This window comes from Corvus hawaiiensis, chromosome 8 (genome assembly GCF_020740725.1).
Source record: "Corvus hawaiiensis isolate bCorHaw1 chromosome 8, bCorHaw1.pri.cur, whole genome shotgun sequence".
Taxonomy (NCBI): domain Eukaryota; kingdom Metazoa; phylum Chordata; class Aves; order Passeriformes; family Corvidae; genus Corvus; species Corvus hawaiiensis.
In genome coordinates this window covers 12,112,764-12,128,270 of record NC_063220.1, presented here as the reverse complement: position 1 = coordinate 12,128,270, position 15,507 = coordinate 12,112,764, and the positions used below count along the sequence as shown (strand labels likewise).

Sequence of the window (15,507 nt, the reverse complement as noted above, 5' to 3'; positions counted from 1 at the left end):
ATTGTTTAACTATGCTTACTAGGAACAAACTGATCCAAATTCGATGGTTTCATAGCTACAAAAGCAATGCTCAATGTAGTCGCTTACAGAAAAACAGTCCAGGCACGACCTTAATGCACCTTAACACAGCTTTTGATTGAGGCTGCCAAAGCAACTGATTAGTATTAGCTTCATGGAATGCATAATCTGGTCATGTGAGTACTGAGAAATGAAATCATAAATTTAATTCATTTGATTGACTAGACAGATTTATAGTGGTTGTGATTTAGCAATTACTGACTGCAATTACTAGGTGAACTAAGTGGGACTAAATCCTTTGCAAATAGACATGTGTTGTTAGTCTTTGATATTAAAATATACTTGTAGATTTTGCCCTTAGCCTGAGGGGTGTTCCACTCACTGTCGCGTAAGGTGATGCTCGTCCTTACACCTCTCAACGTGCCAGATGGTAACGGAGCTCTCAGCAACAAAACACAGCTGCTGCCAATTCATAGGGTTAAAACTCAGAGAGGTCCCTGTTAGCCCTGGCTGAGACTCACTGCACAGGAGGATATTTTCTTGCCAATTCCTTCATTAAAGAGAGTAAAAGAAAATCAGATTCATTAAACAGGCAAAAAAACATTGAAGCCAAAGATCTGGTTGTGATTATGACTGACGTTCAAGATCCAGTTTGGAAAACAAATACTTCGTCACTGACAAAAAATTTCTGCTGTCAAACAAGTTAGATGCTCTTGAGAACGAAAAGGATGTGGTTAATTAGCCACACATAAAGTTATTACTACTAGAAAATGATTGAATAACTGACATTTTAGAAACACTATCATGCACTCCCTTCTGTGAAAAGACCAATGGTCACAAGAAATGGATTTTTTTTTCATTAGCTCCATCGATGACTACTCAAAGGGGCCCAAACAATTAACTCCTCAGCACCCCAGCCTTGCTTTTCCAATCTGTAACATAATGACTGTAATGCTTGCAGCTGGAAGGTGTTATAATAAGGAAACAAATCACAGTCAGCCTATGATTATCTACGGATTAATTACCTAGGTAATACAGTAATTGTGTTGTGAATGCAGACATACAAGCTATGGCTGCATTAACTAACTTGGGCACAAACCAGGGCAGAGTCTGTGTGGGGCTGTTATGTATAGCTGACAGAAGCCTGGGAATCTGCTTTCCACTGACTTTTCTTTTGTCCAGTATAACCCATTTTATGTTCTCCTCATTTAATTTGCATGTTTTTCACTATTCAGACTAACATTTGATGGCATTTGCATTTTTAGGTGCTATCCAAGAACTGATTAATAATATTTGAAGAAAATGGTTAAAACCATTTCTTAATTTATTGGATAATCTATCTGATTGCTAATCTAAATATCATTTATAGCTTTGGTATTTGTCATTATTGCTGAGAGGAAAAATCTAAAATGCATACACTACTGTAAATGGATTCAGTATAATCCCTTAATCTGGCTGTAATAAACTCACTCACAGAAATAATCACAAAGCAAACAATGGTTAACATTTATAACATATACAAAAAATGGGAATTATTCATACATATCCAGTAGCCCTCATTAAAATTACAGGAAGCTATAAACTACAATTCTCACTTTTAAAGATATCAGTGTATCATGTTTTCTAAAGATCTGTCAGCATGTTCTTGTCTCATACCTACCAGATAACACCAACTGGGTTTTATAGTAGATAATTTACTAAGATCTGAAACTATGGTGAAACACGTATCTGAAAAGGAATCTGACATTAAGCTTCTCCTTTCAACAGAAAAGAATAAAGATGAGGGATAAAATATCTCAGATGAAAGGCAGCTTTTAGTTATCCACAAGCTCTTTATATTTAGAGACTGACATCTTTCAAAACATCTCTTATACCTCTGATCCCAAACTAGCTGCTTAAAGTACTGGGGCTGTGCAATGGTCATATAGGCATGACATCTAATGCTCAACACTGAGATTTCTGTCAATGAATGCACAATATAATCCAATCACAAAAATGAAGGTCCTGATTTCACAGTAAACTCACACACCTCTGTTGAAATTATCATAAATTCTAAACTTAATATTCTAATGTAATTGTATTTTGTCACTAAATTCTTTGTGACTTAGGATGGTTTTTTATGACAATTAGCTGCTGACAGTTGTAACACGCTGATTCAAGCTGGTTAAAATTGTTTGGCCTTGGAAATTGCTACTACTATAAAGCATTTAAACATTTCTAGGTATTTCTGGTTTTAAGAATAATCTAGAGAAGTCTTTCAGGATGGAGCATTTTTGTTTAAGAGCACACAATGAACACATTGGACCACGTGTGTTACTTCTGCTGTAAGTGACAAGTGTGTCAGCTGTCAGGCCAGTGAGGCTTTGTTGGTTTCCAGTGTGATATACACAGACATCCTTCTTGAACTACTGTGTATGATCAGAGCTCACAGCAAACTTTATTCTTCTTCAGAAGGGATAAAGAAGAGGCATCTGTAATAGTATCTACTCTCATTACTAAATTCTGAAATTCCAGGAATTTCTGCAACTTCACTTGTAATTGTATAAGAAAAGATCATCGTTAAATTGAGACTATACCAACTATTCCTTATATGTCCTTGCTTGCCTTTCTCCCTCCTCATTTATTTTGAAGTGCTCAGACTCCACAGTCAATGGGAACTTGCTGGCAATGGAGGCAAGAGCAGGGCTGTATTTTACAGTACAATTAAAATACTACATATTCTACTTTTCTGTATCTGCACTGCATTATATATTTCACATCAATGAACAGAAAATTATGATCTAACCCAGTGATCCAAGTTAGTGTAATCACTGAGCAAAATTATAAGCCAGAACTAAGATCAAGCAAAAGTAATTACGAGGAGCACTGAACAGTCCAGGGGGACAAACCAGTGCAAATGGGCTTTAGAACCTTTTTCCTCTTTTCAGCAGGCAACTTTCTTCCACAAACAGCATGGGCTTAGCTTCCAACAGTGAACAGATAATTAACTGATGCTGAAGGCTCCGGAATTAGTCCAAAAAACAAAATTTGGAAGAAGGTAGAAGATAACTTTGGTACCGCTAACAGCCAATTTGACTGGTGTCTACTAATACTAGAAAATAAACAGCAATTTTGGTACAGAAAGTTTGCAGACAATGATCAATCAGGGGGGGAAAAAAAAAAGAGATGAAGGCAAACAGTATGTTTTCCAAATTTGTTAACTTAATTTGTGTTAAAACAGTAGTCAGACAAATATATGAATTAAATGCAAATGGTATGAGAGAATTTTATTTTTTTACTCTTACCATACTGAAAGAACAAATTCTGGGATCGAAGAGTAACTGGCCAGATATGGGCCTGTGAAACTAAATGAAAGTAAGGTATAGTCCAGCTGAGCATCACCTGAAATATAAAAATAAAGAACATGGTCTTTGATTGTCCCAGACTTTATTTTATAGTACCACAGATACTCTTCTCACTTCCTTTATATCCAGTTTAACTCCTTAAATATTCTCCAGGCCCTTGATTTCTTGGCTTTACTGCAGATTATTCTTTTGATTTGATCATAAAAATGTTCCCTATATATCACTGCTTGGAATTTTTTCAATTTTTTTCAATAATACTTTGAAATTGTAAAGTATTTTTCCTCAAGTCCCATGAAATCCTTTGCAGTCATGATTTTATTCATATACATGAAAAAAGCAAGTAGCATGATCCTTATTTAAATGGCAAGGGAACTGAAACATGAATAGGGTAAGCAACTTAACTACAGAGAGAAATTACATGAAGCAGGCAAAAACATACACTAAATCCTGGACTCCAAAGTTTAACTGCAAGACCCTTCATCCCTCTCACATCCCGAATTTCTCATCTGGCTTTCAGCAGTCTGCTTGGGAGTCTACTGCAGTATGATTTTGTTGCTTATTCTGACTACATTTTCCTAAAACTAATTCCATTTAACTCCTTTTCTTTTCCTTTTAAATTAGCTTCATTATGTATGGTCATATTCCTCCCTAGCTTGAACCTAAGTAAAAGTAGTACAGTGGAAAATTCCTTCCACTGCTTTCCATAAATCTCATAATGAGATTTATGCTCCCTGCCACACTGTTTTTCAAGTCTTATAAAAAAAAACCAACCTCAGAAACTGGATGATTAAAGCATTGTTTTAATGAAATGATGATGATGAGGGTCACCACATCACTACCTTTTAATTCTGTCAGTTTACTCAGTTCAGGAAAAGTGTAGATGTATATGATGGGATTGAGCTTCCGGTCAGAAAAGGCCAGCACTTGACTGTTGGAATTTGCTGCAAAGGCTCCCACCTGGCCAGTCTGACACAGCAGTGCTCTTGCCTTCTTTGTTTCGATGTCCAGGAAGAGGATGTAATTACCACAAGGATAGCAGACAGTTTGATCATTGATAAAGCCAAAGTTCTTGTCTGAGAATCCCTGAACCCAACTGAAAATAGAGCAACTGAATGTTAGAACATTAACCAAAGACACACATTTCTCAAAAAACCGTGCAAAAGGGAATGTTGTAGCCTAAGTTCCACTGGACTGATGCTTGGGATTTGTTAGATTCATCCTCATACTCATGTTGCAAAACCACAATAACTGAGATTTGGTATTATGAATCACTAGTTCAGTGCTTCCAAAAACATACAGTTGATCTTACCCTGATGGAGCACAAAAGACTGGCATAAGAACATGGAGAGATGCTTTTATTTCTTTCAGTTTTCACTAAAGTCAGCCAAGTTCACAGGCTCTGGTTTTGTACTCATATATCTCAGCAAATGGCATAACTTTATTTGAAAGAATTGCATGGGTACAATCCATACTCGGGACCCAGTTGTGTTTGTTTAACCTTTTTGCACTTTCATAGTTCATCTCATACACAGAAAATAAAAAACATAAAGGCATAGCTTCTGTTTATATGAAGCAAACCAGGACTGTTCTGCTTTAAAGACACCAGTACTTTAACATGGTAAAACTCTGGAATGTAAACAGGATGTGTTACACAAGGGCTGAAATAAATTACTTAAGAGGACCCTGCTTATGAACTTACAACATGTCAAGAAATTCATAACTGCTTGCAGATGTTTTTACTTTTCAAAAAGTGTGTGGACAAACACCAGGGTTGTCTTACCAAAGGGATCTTTATTTACCACTAAGCGAGGATGTCAGTTTAGCCTGCTGGTAGCACAGCAGGAAACAGACAGGCTCTGTGTATAACACTGCTGTTAGCATCTTCTCTTGGAATTATCATTCAGAAACATCCCATCTCTGCTCTTTTTTCCAAATCAGAGAATTTGACTGGGAGAGACCTTTGTTCTCTGCAATGACCAGAAGCATTTTTATGCTCCTTTCACAAACATAAGTCAGTCATAAAGTCAGCTCAGTTGCTGATCCTTTGTACTCTTAGGAGATGGTACTACAGCCTCAGCACTCTCATACTTAAGAACATTTTAAAATTACTGGTGTTGAGATAAATTTATGCCCAGCAATAATTTCCCATTATCTTTTCTGAGGAGTTTCTGCTCTTGGCTTCTTTTGCTACATAAGAGAGGAGTCAATGTAGGAGCCAGAGAGGAGTGGGAGCACTGACAGTGTGCTTGTGGAAATGAACTGAATGCCATGGCAACAGAGGAGACATTTCAGCTCATAATGTTTTTCTGGGCCTTCCTTCATACAAGAACAGGTTGCGTGGGGTGCCATGGCACATGAGACCTCTCTGAACCTGTTTACAGGACTAGCTCTGTGCTTTTCTCCAACACTAGCTCTAAAATAGTGGAAATGAAGTATTTCTAACTTCTGTTTGTGGAGGTAAAATGAAATCTAGAAAACATGTATGCAGGGATAAATTAATGGGAGTGACGATGCAATTTATCATTCTTATATATCCTAAGGGGACAAGGGGAAAGAAAGGAAAGAAAGGAAGGAAAGGAAGGAAGGGGTCTTTATTGTGCGAGTGACCACGCACTGGAACAGGTTTCCCAGAGAGGCTGTGGAGTCTCCATCACTGGAGCTATTCCAGAACCGTCTGGATGTAATCTCATGCACCACGCTCTGGGATGACCCTGCCTGAGCAAGAAGGTTGGACCAGATGACCCAATGTGGTCAGTGAACCCGACTGATTTGTGATTCTGTGATCTGTGCCCGTGCGAACGCTCCTTTCCCTCTCCCCCCGCGCTATCCTGACAGATCCCGACAGCGCAGCCTCCTTTCCTCTCCCTGCCTGACCGCCCTATTCACAGAGCCGCCGCGGGGTGAGCACAGCGCAGGCCACCGCGCACCCCACCCGGGCTCAGGAGCGTGTGGGGGCTGTGCCGGCCGCCCCACCTCACTTCCAGCGCGGCCTCCGCAGCGCGGGCGGGGCCCTCCATGCCCGGGCCCTCCATGGCGGGTCCCTCCATGGCGGAGCCCGCCCTGCCCGAGCCCTCAGCGCTCGGGACCCCCGCGGCCTGGCAACAGCAACGGCACCCGCCATTGGCCGGGCTCGAGCACGCAGCTGATTGGCCCGCGCCCCTGCGCTAGCCAATCAATGAGCACGGGTGGGTATTTAAAGGCTGGTAGGGGAAGTGTCCGCTTCTAGCTGGAGCAGTTGGAAAGGTTCGGGGTGTTGTAGGAGCGCTTATTTTTGATAAAATGGAGTAGTTTTGACCCTGAGCCGCTGATACCTGTGGCCTTTAACCTGGGTGGTTATTGCTGCTGTGTGTAGGAAGCAGGTGCTGAATCCAGTGTAGGAGTGCACCAGCCTTGGGGGAGAGACTGTGGGTTCTGTCTCTTGGTCACCCTGTGTGGCCGTGCGCCTGGTCCAGTGTCATCTGCCCGTCTCTTACCAGGACAGCTGTATCTGTTTTCCTATTGCCTCTTGTGTCTTTCTGGAGTCATTATCCATAAAGGTGTTCAGGAGGGGTCTGGATTTGGTGCTGAGTGATAATGGCTTAGGGGTGACAGTTGGGCTTGATCTTAAATGTCTCTTCCAAACTTGATTTTTCGGTAAGGTACAGAAGTTGTTACTGAATTGTGTACGATAAAGCTCCTGAAGCTTCAGAGTAAGCTGAGGGAAAGTCTTCCCCGGGAAAGAAAAGAAAGTACAGCTGTAGCCTTTTCTTCTGTACTTGAGGCTTTTAGCCTGGTAACACAGTAGGAACCTCCAAGTGTTTAAAAAATAGATTTTCTTTCCTAAAGGGAGGATTGTTACTTACAGTGTCTTGCTTGTGTTCGCTTGCTGTTATTTCCCTGCACAGTGGCGGTGTGCAGTTGTGCAGTACTGATGTGCACTCTTGGTGCTGGAGAGCGGCATTCCTGTCCAGAGGCAGGAGGACAAGCCTGTTCCTTAACTCTTGTCTCCACAGGCACTCTGTATGCCATGCAACACCAGGAGAGAATGAGGAAGTGGGTTTATTTTCTTTGGTGTTTCTGAGGGCATATTGTAGCATGTGAGTCTTGTGATGTTTGTTTGAGTTCCTGTATCCTGTCTCCAGGCTGTGAGTTAGCAGACTGCTTGTGTGTTGCATAACTGCTATGAGAAATTTCAAATTATTTTTCTCTATTTTCATCCCCCAAAATTTTGCTGAGTCTTTCCTAAGGATAGGTACTTAGAGGAATGAGGACTATGTCCTCTAACACAGTTGTTCGGGTTTTTTTATGGCAGGAGAAATTATTTTGTTGGCAAAGAACACCTTGTGTACAGGTTCTGTTTGCCTTGGGCATGGCAGACTTGCGCAACAAGTTACCATTCCCTTTGTCTGCTGACATGTTTAATACATACATAATCAAGCAGCAGTGACTCAACAAAAATCATGTTCCTCCATTCCCATGGGTAATGGTGTCAAAGCCATGGTTATATTAACAGTGACCATCTTGGTGTTTATCTGGTGGTGAGATCACCACAGAAAATATTGGTCTTTGTGATCTGGTGTCTGAGGCCCAACTCCAGTGACAAAACCAAACCATAAGGTCTCCACAGGTAGAACTTGCCCCCTGTGCAAGCACAGATCCACTGATGAGACTGGAGAACATGCTATTAGCCTTGGGGGTTTGACAGAGAAATGTGCATTGCTGGGAAGGCTGGAATTTTCCCTCCCTTTGCAAGAGCTGTGCCAGCCCACTGGTCCCTACAAACGTGCTGTTTCCTATTAATGTACAGCTCCAACCTGAAGATTATGTGGAGCCACGGGAAGGGAATCATGTCACCTCTGTGGTCAGAGATTAACCTGGACACTGTGTCAATGTGTGAAACTCATAAGAGGAAAGCACTTCCATTTCCATTATATACTCCGGGGAAAGCTGGTGCAAGGAAGTGCCCTAATCTCAAGTGAAGAGGGAGCAAAGGGACAGAGACGACTTCAATCTGTGCTTTGGTTCTTTATTTTGCTCTATGCATGCACTGATGCTCTCACAAAGATCCTGTTTGCAGAAGCAAGCATGAATCCCTCTATGACTGCATGGTAGTAATTAAGTCAGATTTAACTTCAGCTGTGCCCACTTGTCTCTTGGGTTGTCTCCTCTTGGGGTCTTCATCATGAAGCAGAACAGCTGCAGGAGAGAGAAGTCCTTCTCGTTACCCTCAAGGTGAGGTTGGATCGGGTTTTGGAGGGTGGTAGATGATGCAGGAGGAAGCGCTGAGGGGAACGTGGTGCCTCACCCGCTGCTGGAGGCACTGCTTATAAATACACCTGGCCCGTGGGATGGAGTTCAGCCGTGGGTATCCTATTTCCACGGGAGTGCCAGACGTGGTTGTGCTGTTATTTGTAAACGAAGAGAGGGAGAGCATCGAGAGCAGCTGAACAGTGCCTGTCCCAGCCGGGTGGGCAGGGCGGTCAGCTCACGGACAGACCACCGGACAAGCTCTCCCGGTCAGCAGAGGGCAGCAGCGCTGCCCCGGGCCGAGAGGGTGGGAAGGGAGGCCGGGAGAGGAGAGGCGGTGCCGGCGGCGCTGGGGCCGGGCGGCGCGGAGCGGCAGTCACGGGTCGGAGCCCATCGCGTCGTGCCGGCATGTCGGGCGATCACTCCCGCAGTCTGGGCAAGGGTAAGCGCCGCGGGGCTGCACGGCGGGGGCAGGCGGGGCGGGCGGTGAGTGCCGGCGGTGACAGCCCCTCTGCTCTCCCCGCAGGCAGCGCGGCGCCGGGGCCCGTGCCCGCGGGGCTGGTCCGGCTCTACAGCATGCGCTTCTGCCCCTACGCGCAGCGAACGCGCCTGGTTCTCCGCGCCAAGGGCATCAGGTGAGCTCCGCGCGGCCCCGCCGCACCGCCCCGCGCCCAGGGCGCGCACGGAGCCAGCGGCGGGCCAGGCTTCCTTTCTCTCCTAAATTAAACATCTCTGAACGAGCTGATTGATGTTTCTGTGAGTGATTTTGCTCTAAAGATTGAATAAGTAGGCTGCGTATGAAATCAGCTGCATAAAGGCCCGAAGTAAAAACCCCAAACTGATTTTCTTTTATCATTCTTGCCTGTCATAGCTTGTCCTGGGCAAATGTGAGTAGAGACATAACATACTTCTGTTTGGTTTTGATGTGAGTGGGCATGAAAATTCTGGAAGCTACGAATATTCAGTGTTTCTGTTGTATCACTGCCCAGCAAAACACAATAGTGAGTGAATGGCCTTTTTAAAAGAGGAATGTACTGAGTTCCTATAACATTGTCTTGTTCTCTTGCTGTACTAAGTTAATGAAATTCAGTGTTTGTTTCTTTTTCAAGATAGCCATGTCATTTTAGCATTCTTATATGTTATTTCAGCATTCTTCAGTGAGGTTTAATGTCCCCCTTAGTTTACAAATTAAAAGTAACTGTTTTTCCATCTTTTTCTGGTTCTCCCAAGTCCAAGGCCTGCCAGCAGTTTGTTAACCAACACAGGGCTGGGAGTTCATGTTGGAATAGGGAATGCTAACAGGTCTCTTGATAGTAAGATGAGAGTTAAATTAGTTAATTTTGGTTTTTACATGGGTCTTTTTTTTTTTTTTTTTAAGAGTAGATGCAGTAAAACTTCTGGGTCCGTTTAATTCTGTTTTTATTTAGTGTCTTTGGACTGATTTTGGAGCTGGGAGGTTTGTTGTAGCATGGTGATTTTGGAGGGGTCTTATGGCTACCTAGATGTGACAGTTGCCTTCTGGTAACTTCTCAGTTGTTTTGAAGGTTCAGCTGTGTTTAGCAGACTTTCGGGCTTACTAGGAATTTTCTGGGGTCACACATATAACTCAGCATAAACTTATGGTTTGTTAATATAGACATATTTCCCATGTATCTTTTTTTTTATCAATAGCTATTTCCCTTTACCATAAACACCTGTTCTGTGTGAGGCCATAGGTTGGGAAGAAAAGTAGGTAGGATGCTCTCCTGATTTACTCTTTGGTGTAAGGGCAGGTTAAGGTTCAGATGCATTTCTTAATTGGGGTGTAGCTCATTTGGAATCAACTGCTTCTTTCTTAGACTGCCCTTGAACTCAAATGTGATAAGTGTGCTGAGTTCTGATCTTTGTTTTTAGCTTGATCTGATAGTTGGGTGCTTGTTAAACTAATAAAAGACATGCATACAGTCTGCAAACAACTCATTTTAAGTCTGTGCTTGCTTTCTCCAGTGAAGTGTGGCAGTAATTCTGTGTCAAAGGATTAGTACTGCAAACAACTTCAAAGAAAATGGGAGTACAGGGCTTGAGGGTTGAGCCTCTCAAGTATTGAACTGATGAGGTGACTGTGTTTCACCATGGTGTGGGGTGGACTGGAGCAGAACTGAGCCTGTCTGGGTCTTGTTTCTTTTACTCTTTTAGCCATGAAGTAATCAACATCAATCTGAAGAACAAACCTGAGTGGTACTTTGAGAAGAACCCTGCTGGGCTGGTTCCTGTTCTGGAGACCAGCAAGGGCCAGCTGATCTGTGAGTCCCCAATCACTTGTGAGTATTTGGATGAAGCATTTCCAGGGAAGAAGCTGATGCCTTCAGACCCATATGAGCGAGCCTGTCAGAGGATGCTCTTGGAAGACTTCTCAAAGGTACTGTGTGAGCAGAGTGCGATTGCGTTTCTGATTTCACCATTGCACCAAAAACTGCAGCTGTCACTGATGCTGCTTTCATCCTTTAAGGCAGGTCTTGTGTCTGGGACGAGCATTTAAATAAGCAGAGGGGATATTTGGGGCCTTTTGCTGTGAGCACATACAAACCATTGTGTCTTTGAATTGCTCCCAGCATTTATGTGCAAGGATGGATGCAGGAAGGCATCCAAGCTACTGAAAGTTTGTATGACTGAGGTAGGGTTTTGAGCATCCTACAGTAGAGCAAAGGTTAGTAGACCAAACCAGCTGAATATGTGAGACCTGGGAAGTGACAGTTGCTGTATTTTATTCTGATTCTTTCTGTAGGAAGTACTGTGTGCATGCAGGATGAGGAGAGTGCCTGACAGAGCCTAAAACTGTGGACAAGAGATGGCTGTGAACATGGAACATGTATAGGGAGGCTGGTTTTGGCTCTCATTTGTGGTTGGAGCTGGTTGACTGGAATTAGCTTTTCTGTACTAGCATGTGGTTTGAGGAGTCTAGGAAGTGAAAGAAATCAGCTTGGATATGAGATAGGAGAGGAATCAACAGAAGATGACAAAGGGATGTGGACAAAGAAGGGGCTAAGTGAGAAGATATATTTGCAACAGGCCTTTTTTAAACAGACATGATGAGAAGAGAGTTACAGGGAAGTATGTTGCAAGAAAGAAAATGTGCAGATGGGAAACACCCTTCTATTCACTACTCTCATATTACAAGACTAAAATTCATTACTATTTGTATTCATTCTTCCTCTAGGCTTTTGTTTGCCTTTTATGAAGTATAGATTTTTATTAATGGACTTTATTTAACTCTTTAAAGTCAAATCTTTTAAGCTTTAACTTGCATTTGATATCTTAACATCTACGTTAACATTTTAAGTTTTGAGTGACTTGCTTGTATTCTTGTACTAGGTGCATTAAAAACTTTATACTTTCCTTTGTATAGATAACATCCTTGCTTTTCAAGCATGTTTTGGCAGTCAAAGATGGACAGGACACCACGGCACTGAAAGCAGAGATTGCTGAAAAGTTTGGCAAACTTGAAGAGGTGAGAGTTATTTCATGATAATGAGCAGATTGCCAGCCTTTATATGATTCCTTTTTTTCTTTTCATACCATGGCCTTTGGAGGTGGATCTCTCATTTAGTTGGTAGTTACAACAAGATATGATCTCTCAATTTACTACCCCAGCCTAGGATGCACAAGGACACCATTAGAGTAAATTTCAAGTAGGTAAACTAAACTTCATCTAATGATGAAGACTGTGTAGACTTGTAGAGATTTTTGAATTCTAGTTGTCTTGGATATCTTTGTTCTGCTTTAAGTGAAGGAGACCTTGCAGCATTGCAGGTTGAAACTTAACCACAACAAGCATGTACTAAAAGCAAGGGCTGAAGAGTCTGAGCTGTGGAAGAGCATCTGTGCTGAAAGCAGTGCAGACACTTTGGTGATGACATAAAATCTTTTTCATTCTAGGGTTTATCTTTGGGGGTGGGTGGAAGCAGAATGTAATGTGTCCCGTGTAGAAATCCAACCGTGGACTATGTTCTGCTACTGGTGGTGTAATGCAACTTCAGTGGAGCTCCAGGAAGTGTCAGGTGGCTTTGATATGCTGTATTAGCTACTTTGACAGTCCATGTCAGTAATGGTTCTCGGCTAGTCTGAACAGCTCTCGGACTTGCCTTTGTCACGAACCCATTCCTTCTGTCTTTAGTAGCCACAGACAATTGTTGGGTGGACCAGTGAAGGAGAGTTCTTCCAGAGTATTTCTGTTCTGGTGCAAAGCTGCCAATAACCTCTTAGTACTTTCCTAGTTCTCCTAACAGTGCTGTGCATTCTGCTTTCCCTTCCCCTTGGGTTGCCAAAACACAGTTTCCAGCGTAGTCTTGTCCATCTGGTCAGACTGAGGCTGGAGTAGTGCAGATAACGAGTTCCTGGGGGAAGTTGTGTGTTTCACTTCCATGAAATACAGGTGTATTAACCTTCTTCCTGCTTGATTAATACTGTGAAATAAATTGCTGTTCTTTCAGTGTCTCTATTTTACTATACCCTGAATGATTTTGCAGCAGCTGCTGATGGTCTGTGAATGGGAGGCCAGAACAGAGCCATGCAAACTTCCCTCAGTGTATTGCAAGAGATATTTCAGAGGGGAAGTACTTTGGAACACTTCTGTATTTTGATTTCTGCTGCCCGACAGAGGGGGCTGTGTTCCTGTCTCTGTCCTGTGCAGCTGCTGGTTGTGTTCTGCCTGGGAGCTCAAATAGCTCGGTACTTCCCAAAGGGCTTCTTTAAAATTTCTGCTAGATCATGGGGGTTGTGGACAGGGAATAAATGCCACATGAATGTATAGAATGGTGTGTGTCCAAACAAACCAAGATTTGTAAGGTCTCTTGAGTTCCACCTATAAAACACCCAGGTGTGTGAAAACAGAGGCACTAGTGTAATTAAAGAAGATACCAAGCTCTGGAGGGTCCTTAAAGGATATTAAACTTGGATGACCATGGCACTTAAAAATGCATCAGAATCATAAGTGTAACAGGAGAACTTGCTGCATTCTTTGTGGCCCTGCTTTCCGTGCTGAGCTGTGAGGAGGATCTCTTTCTGGTGTAAGTTACACTTGCTTCCTGTTGCCTTTACACCTGGAATCAAATGCAGTTTGAGATGTAATGTTAGAAGTACTTCCCTGACATCATGTGGCCTCAGCTGCCATGGCAAAAGAGTCCCTGCTAAAATGGTGCTCTAATTTACCAGGATGATAAATTTAACTGGATTTGTTGCTCAAGAAATGCATGTGTGCTGTTGTGTTCGATTAGTCTGTGCCATTAATGCTTTATGACACTCAAGAAATCACAAACATGTTCTGAGCTAACCTGCTCTTTGTGCACATGCTGCAGCTTGCTAGTGATTCATATTTTGTGGCAGTTTTTGAACCTCTGGAGAAGAGCTGGGCTTAGTTTATGAAATAGCAGCTGTAGTATTAAGCTTAACTATACTGACTAGATCCAACTCTGCTAATACTGCATGCACAAGAGAAATATACTGTATCTCCTTCATTTGCTCACTGATCCCTGTAGTGTGCCTGCCTTCCACTAGGAAGTGGGGGTTTTGTGTAGTGTTCTGCTGCACTTTTCCTTCAGGGGCAACTGACATCTCTCACCCTTCACAGGTTCTGTCCAAACGCAACACGGTATTTTATGGTGGGGACTCAGTCTCAATGGTTGACTACATGATCTGGCCGTGGTTTGAACGTCTGGAAGCATTCCAGCTGAAAGAGTGAGTACCTTGCCTGGCTTCTGGTGTGTTCTGAAGTGCCTCAGTGTTAATATTCCTTGTGTACACTGCAGCAATGGGCCACTCTTGGGGGCTGCTGAAGAAAGTTTGTATTGTGTTGCAGTTTGGGGGAAGCATCCTGCTCTAACTGGGACAGAGAAAGTAGTAAAATGGAACTGTTCAAGCTGTTCTGTTTCCTTGATGCCCTCCAGATTTTCCATTTGCATTACTCAGTCCCTTCCTTTTTCCTGTAGCTCTTTGAATCACGCCCCAAAGCTCCAACGCTGGGTGGAGGCCATGAAGGAGGACCCTGCTGTCAAGGCTACAATAACTGACCCGCAGACATTCAAAAACTACCTCCAGCTGTATTTGAAGAACAGCCCTGAGGCATGTGATTATGGGCTCTGAGGTGCCAGTAGGCACATGCTGGCTGAAGTGTCAGTGCTGTTTTTCAGTGTGGGAAGTCAGTGTAATTTGCTGGGGGCTCTGCTGTGGTTGCATTTCAAAATGGGGAATAAATCATTGCTGAAAAGGCTGAGAAACCTTCTGTGAACTCCACTCCTTCCTGTCACGAGAAGGATGTGCTGGCTTCAAGAAGGAGATGGAAAGTCATTGTTGGCCATGAATATTGCATAAAGGAAAACTTCTCTACTCAGAGGTGCTGGTCTGTAATCTCTGGGCTCTTGGTAGGCATGGCAGTGGGCAGTCCCTGAACTGATGCTGTTACCTGATTTTAAAATTGTAATACTGGTGTCTTGAAAATGAATAAAAAGCAAACAATGTTGTCTTCAAACAGTTTTTCCTTCCTGTTTCTGGGCAGCTATTAGTCACTGGACTGGTTGTACAGAGAGAGAGGAGCAGTGCACTGTAAAGGCCACAACAGATAGTGTGGCTTGTGAAGTTAAAATGTGATTCCTAGTGCAAACTGGTTGGTCTCTTCAGACAGCTCTACTGCCAAAACACTGACTTTGCAGACCTGCCCATCTACCCCTGCTGAAGTCATGTTTGCAGGAACCATCTAGTAAGGGCTTCCAGTTTCAGTTAGATATGCTAGGTTGTAATCCTCCTCTGCCCTTCCAAAGTAGTGTTGTGTTTTTTGTAGGTTCTAATCTAAAGGCTGGAGTAAGGAGTAAAGCCAACAGAAACCATATCCTGAGCAGAAGGACATTTATTTTCTATTCTCAGAATTTAAAGCATTGCTCTGTTTGTC

General features: G+C 42.9%; 2 protein-coding genes across 4 annotated transcripts in view; one reads left to right on the top strand and one right to left on the bottom strand.

Moving 5' to 3' along the window:
- The window catches only part of CFAP43 (cilia and flagella associated protein 43), a 44,546-nt gene extending 38,091 nt beyond the window's left edge, over window positions 1-6,455 (bottom strand). For all 3 annotated transcript variants that reach the window (XM_048310842.1, XM_048310844.1, XM_048310843.1), the window contains exons 1-4: window positions 6,336-6,455; window positions 4,202-4,455; window positions 3,303-3,399; window positions 401-568 (exon numbers count right to left, since the gene is read on the bottom strand). In XM_048310842.1, coding sequence (XP_048166799.1) covers window positions 401-568; window positions 3,303-3,399; window positions 4,202-4,455; window positions 6,336-6,409 — 593 coding nt within the window. In that variant the 5' untranslated portion in view covers window positions 6,410-6,455. The remainder of the gene's footprint in view (window positions 1-400; window positions 569-3,302; window positions 3,400-4,201; window positions 4,456-6,335) is intronic.
- A 2,460-nt stretch (window positions 6,456-8,915) lies between these two features.
- GSTO1 (glutathione S-transferase omega 1) lies at window positions 8,916-15,090 on the top strand. The gene is made up of 6 exons (XM_048310845.1): window positions 8,916-9,030; window positions 9,115-9,223; window positions 10,764-10,986; window positions 11,974-12,075; window positions 14,194-14,300; window positions 14,552-15,090. The coding sequence occupies exons 1-6, from the start codon at window positions 8,997-8,999 to the stop codon at window positions 14,703-14,705; spliced, it is 729 nt and encodes a 242-aa protein (XP_048166802.1). The 5' UTR covers window positions 8,916-8,996; the 3' UTR covers window positions 14,706-15,090.
- The last annotated feature ends 417 nt before the right edge of the window (window positions 15,091-15,507 follow it).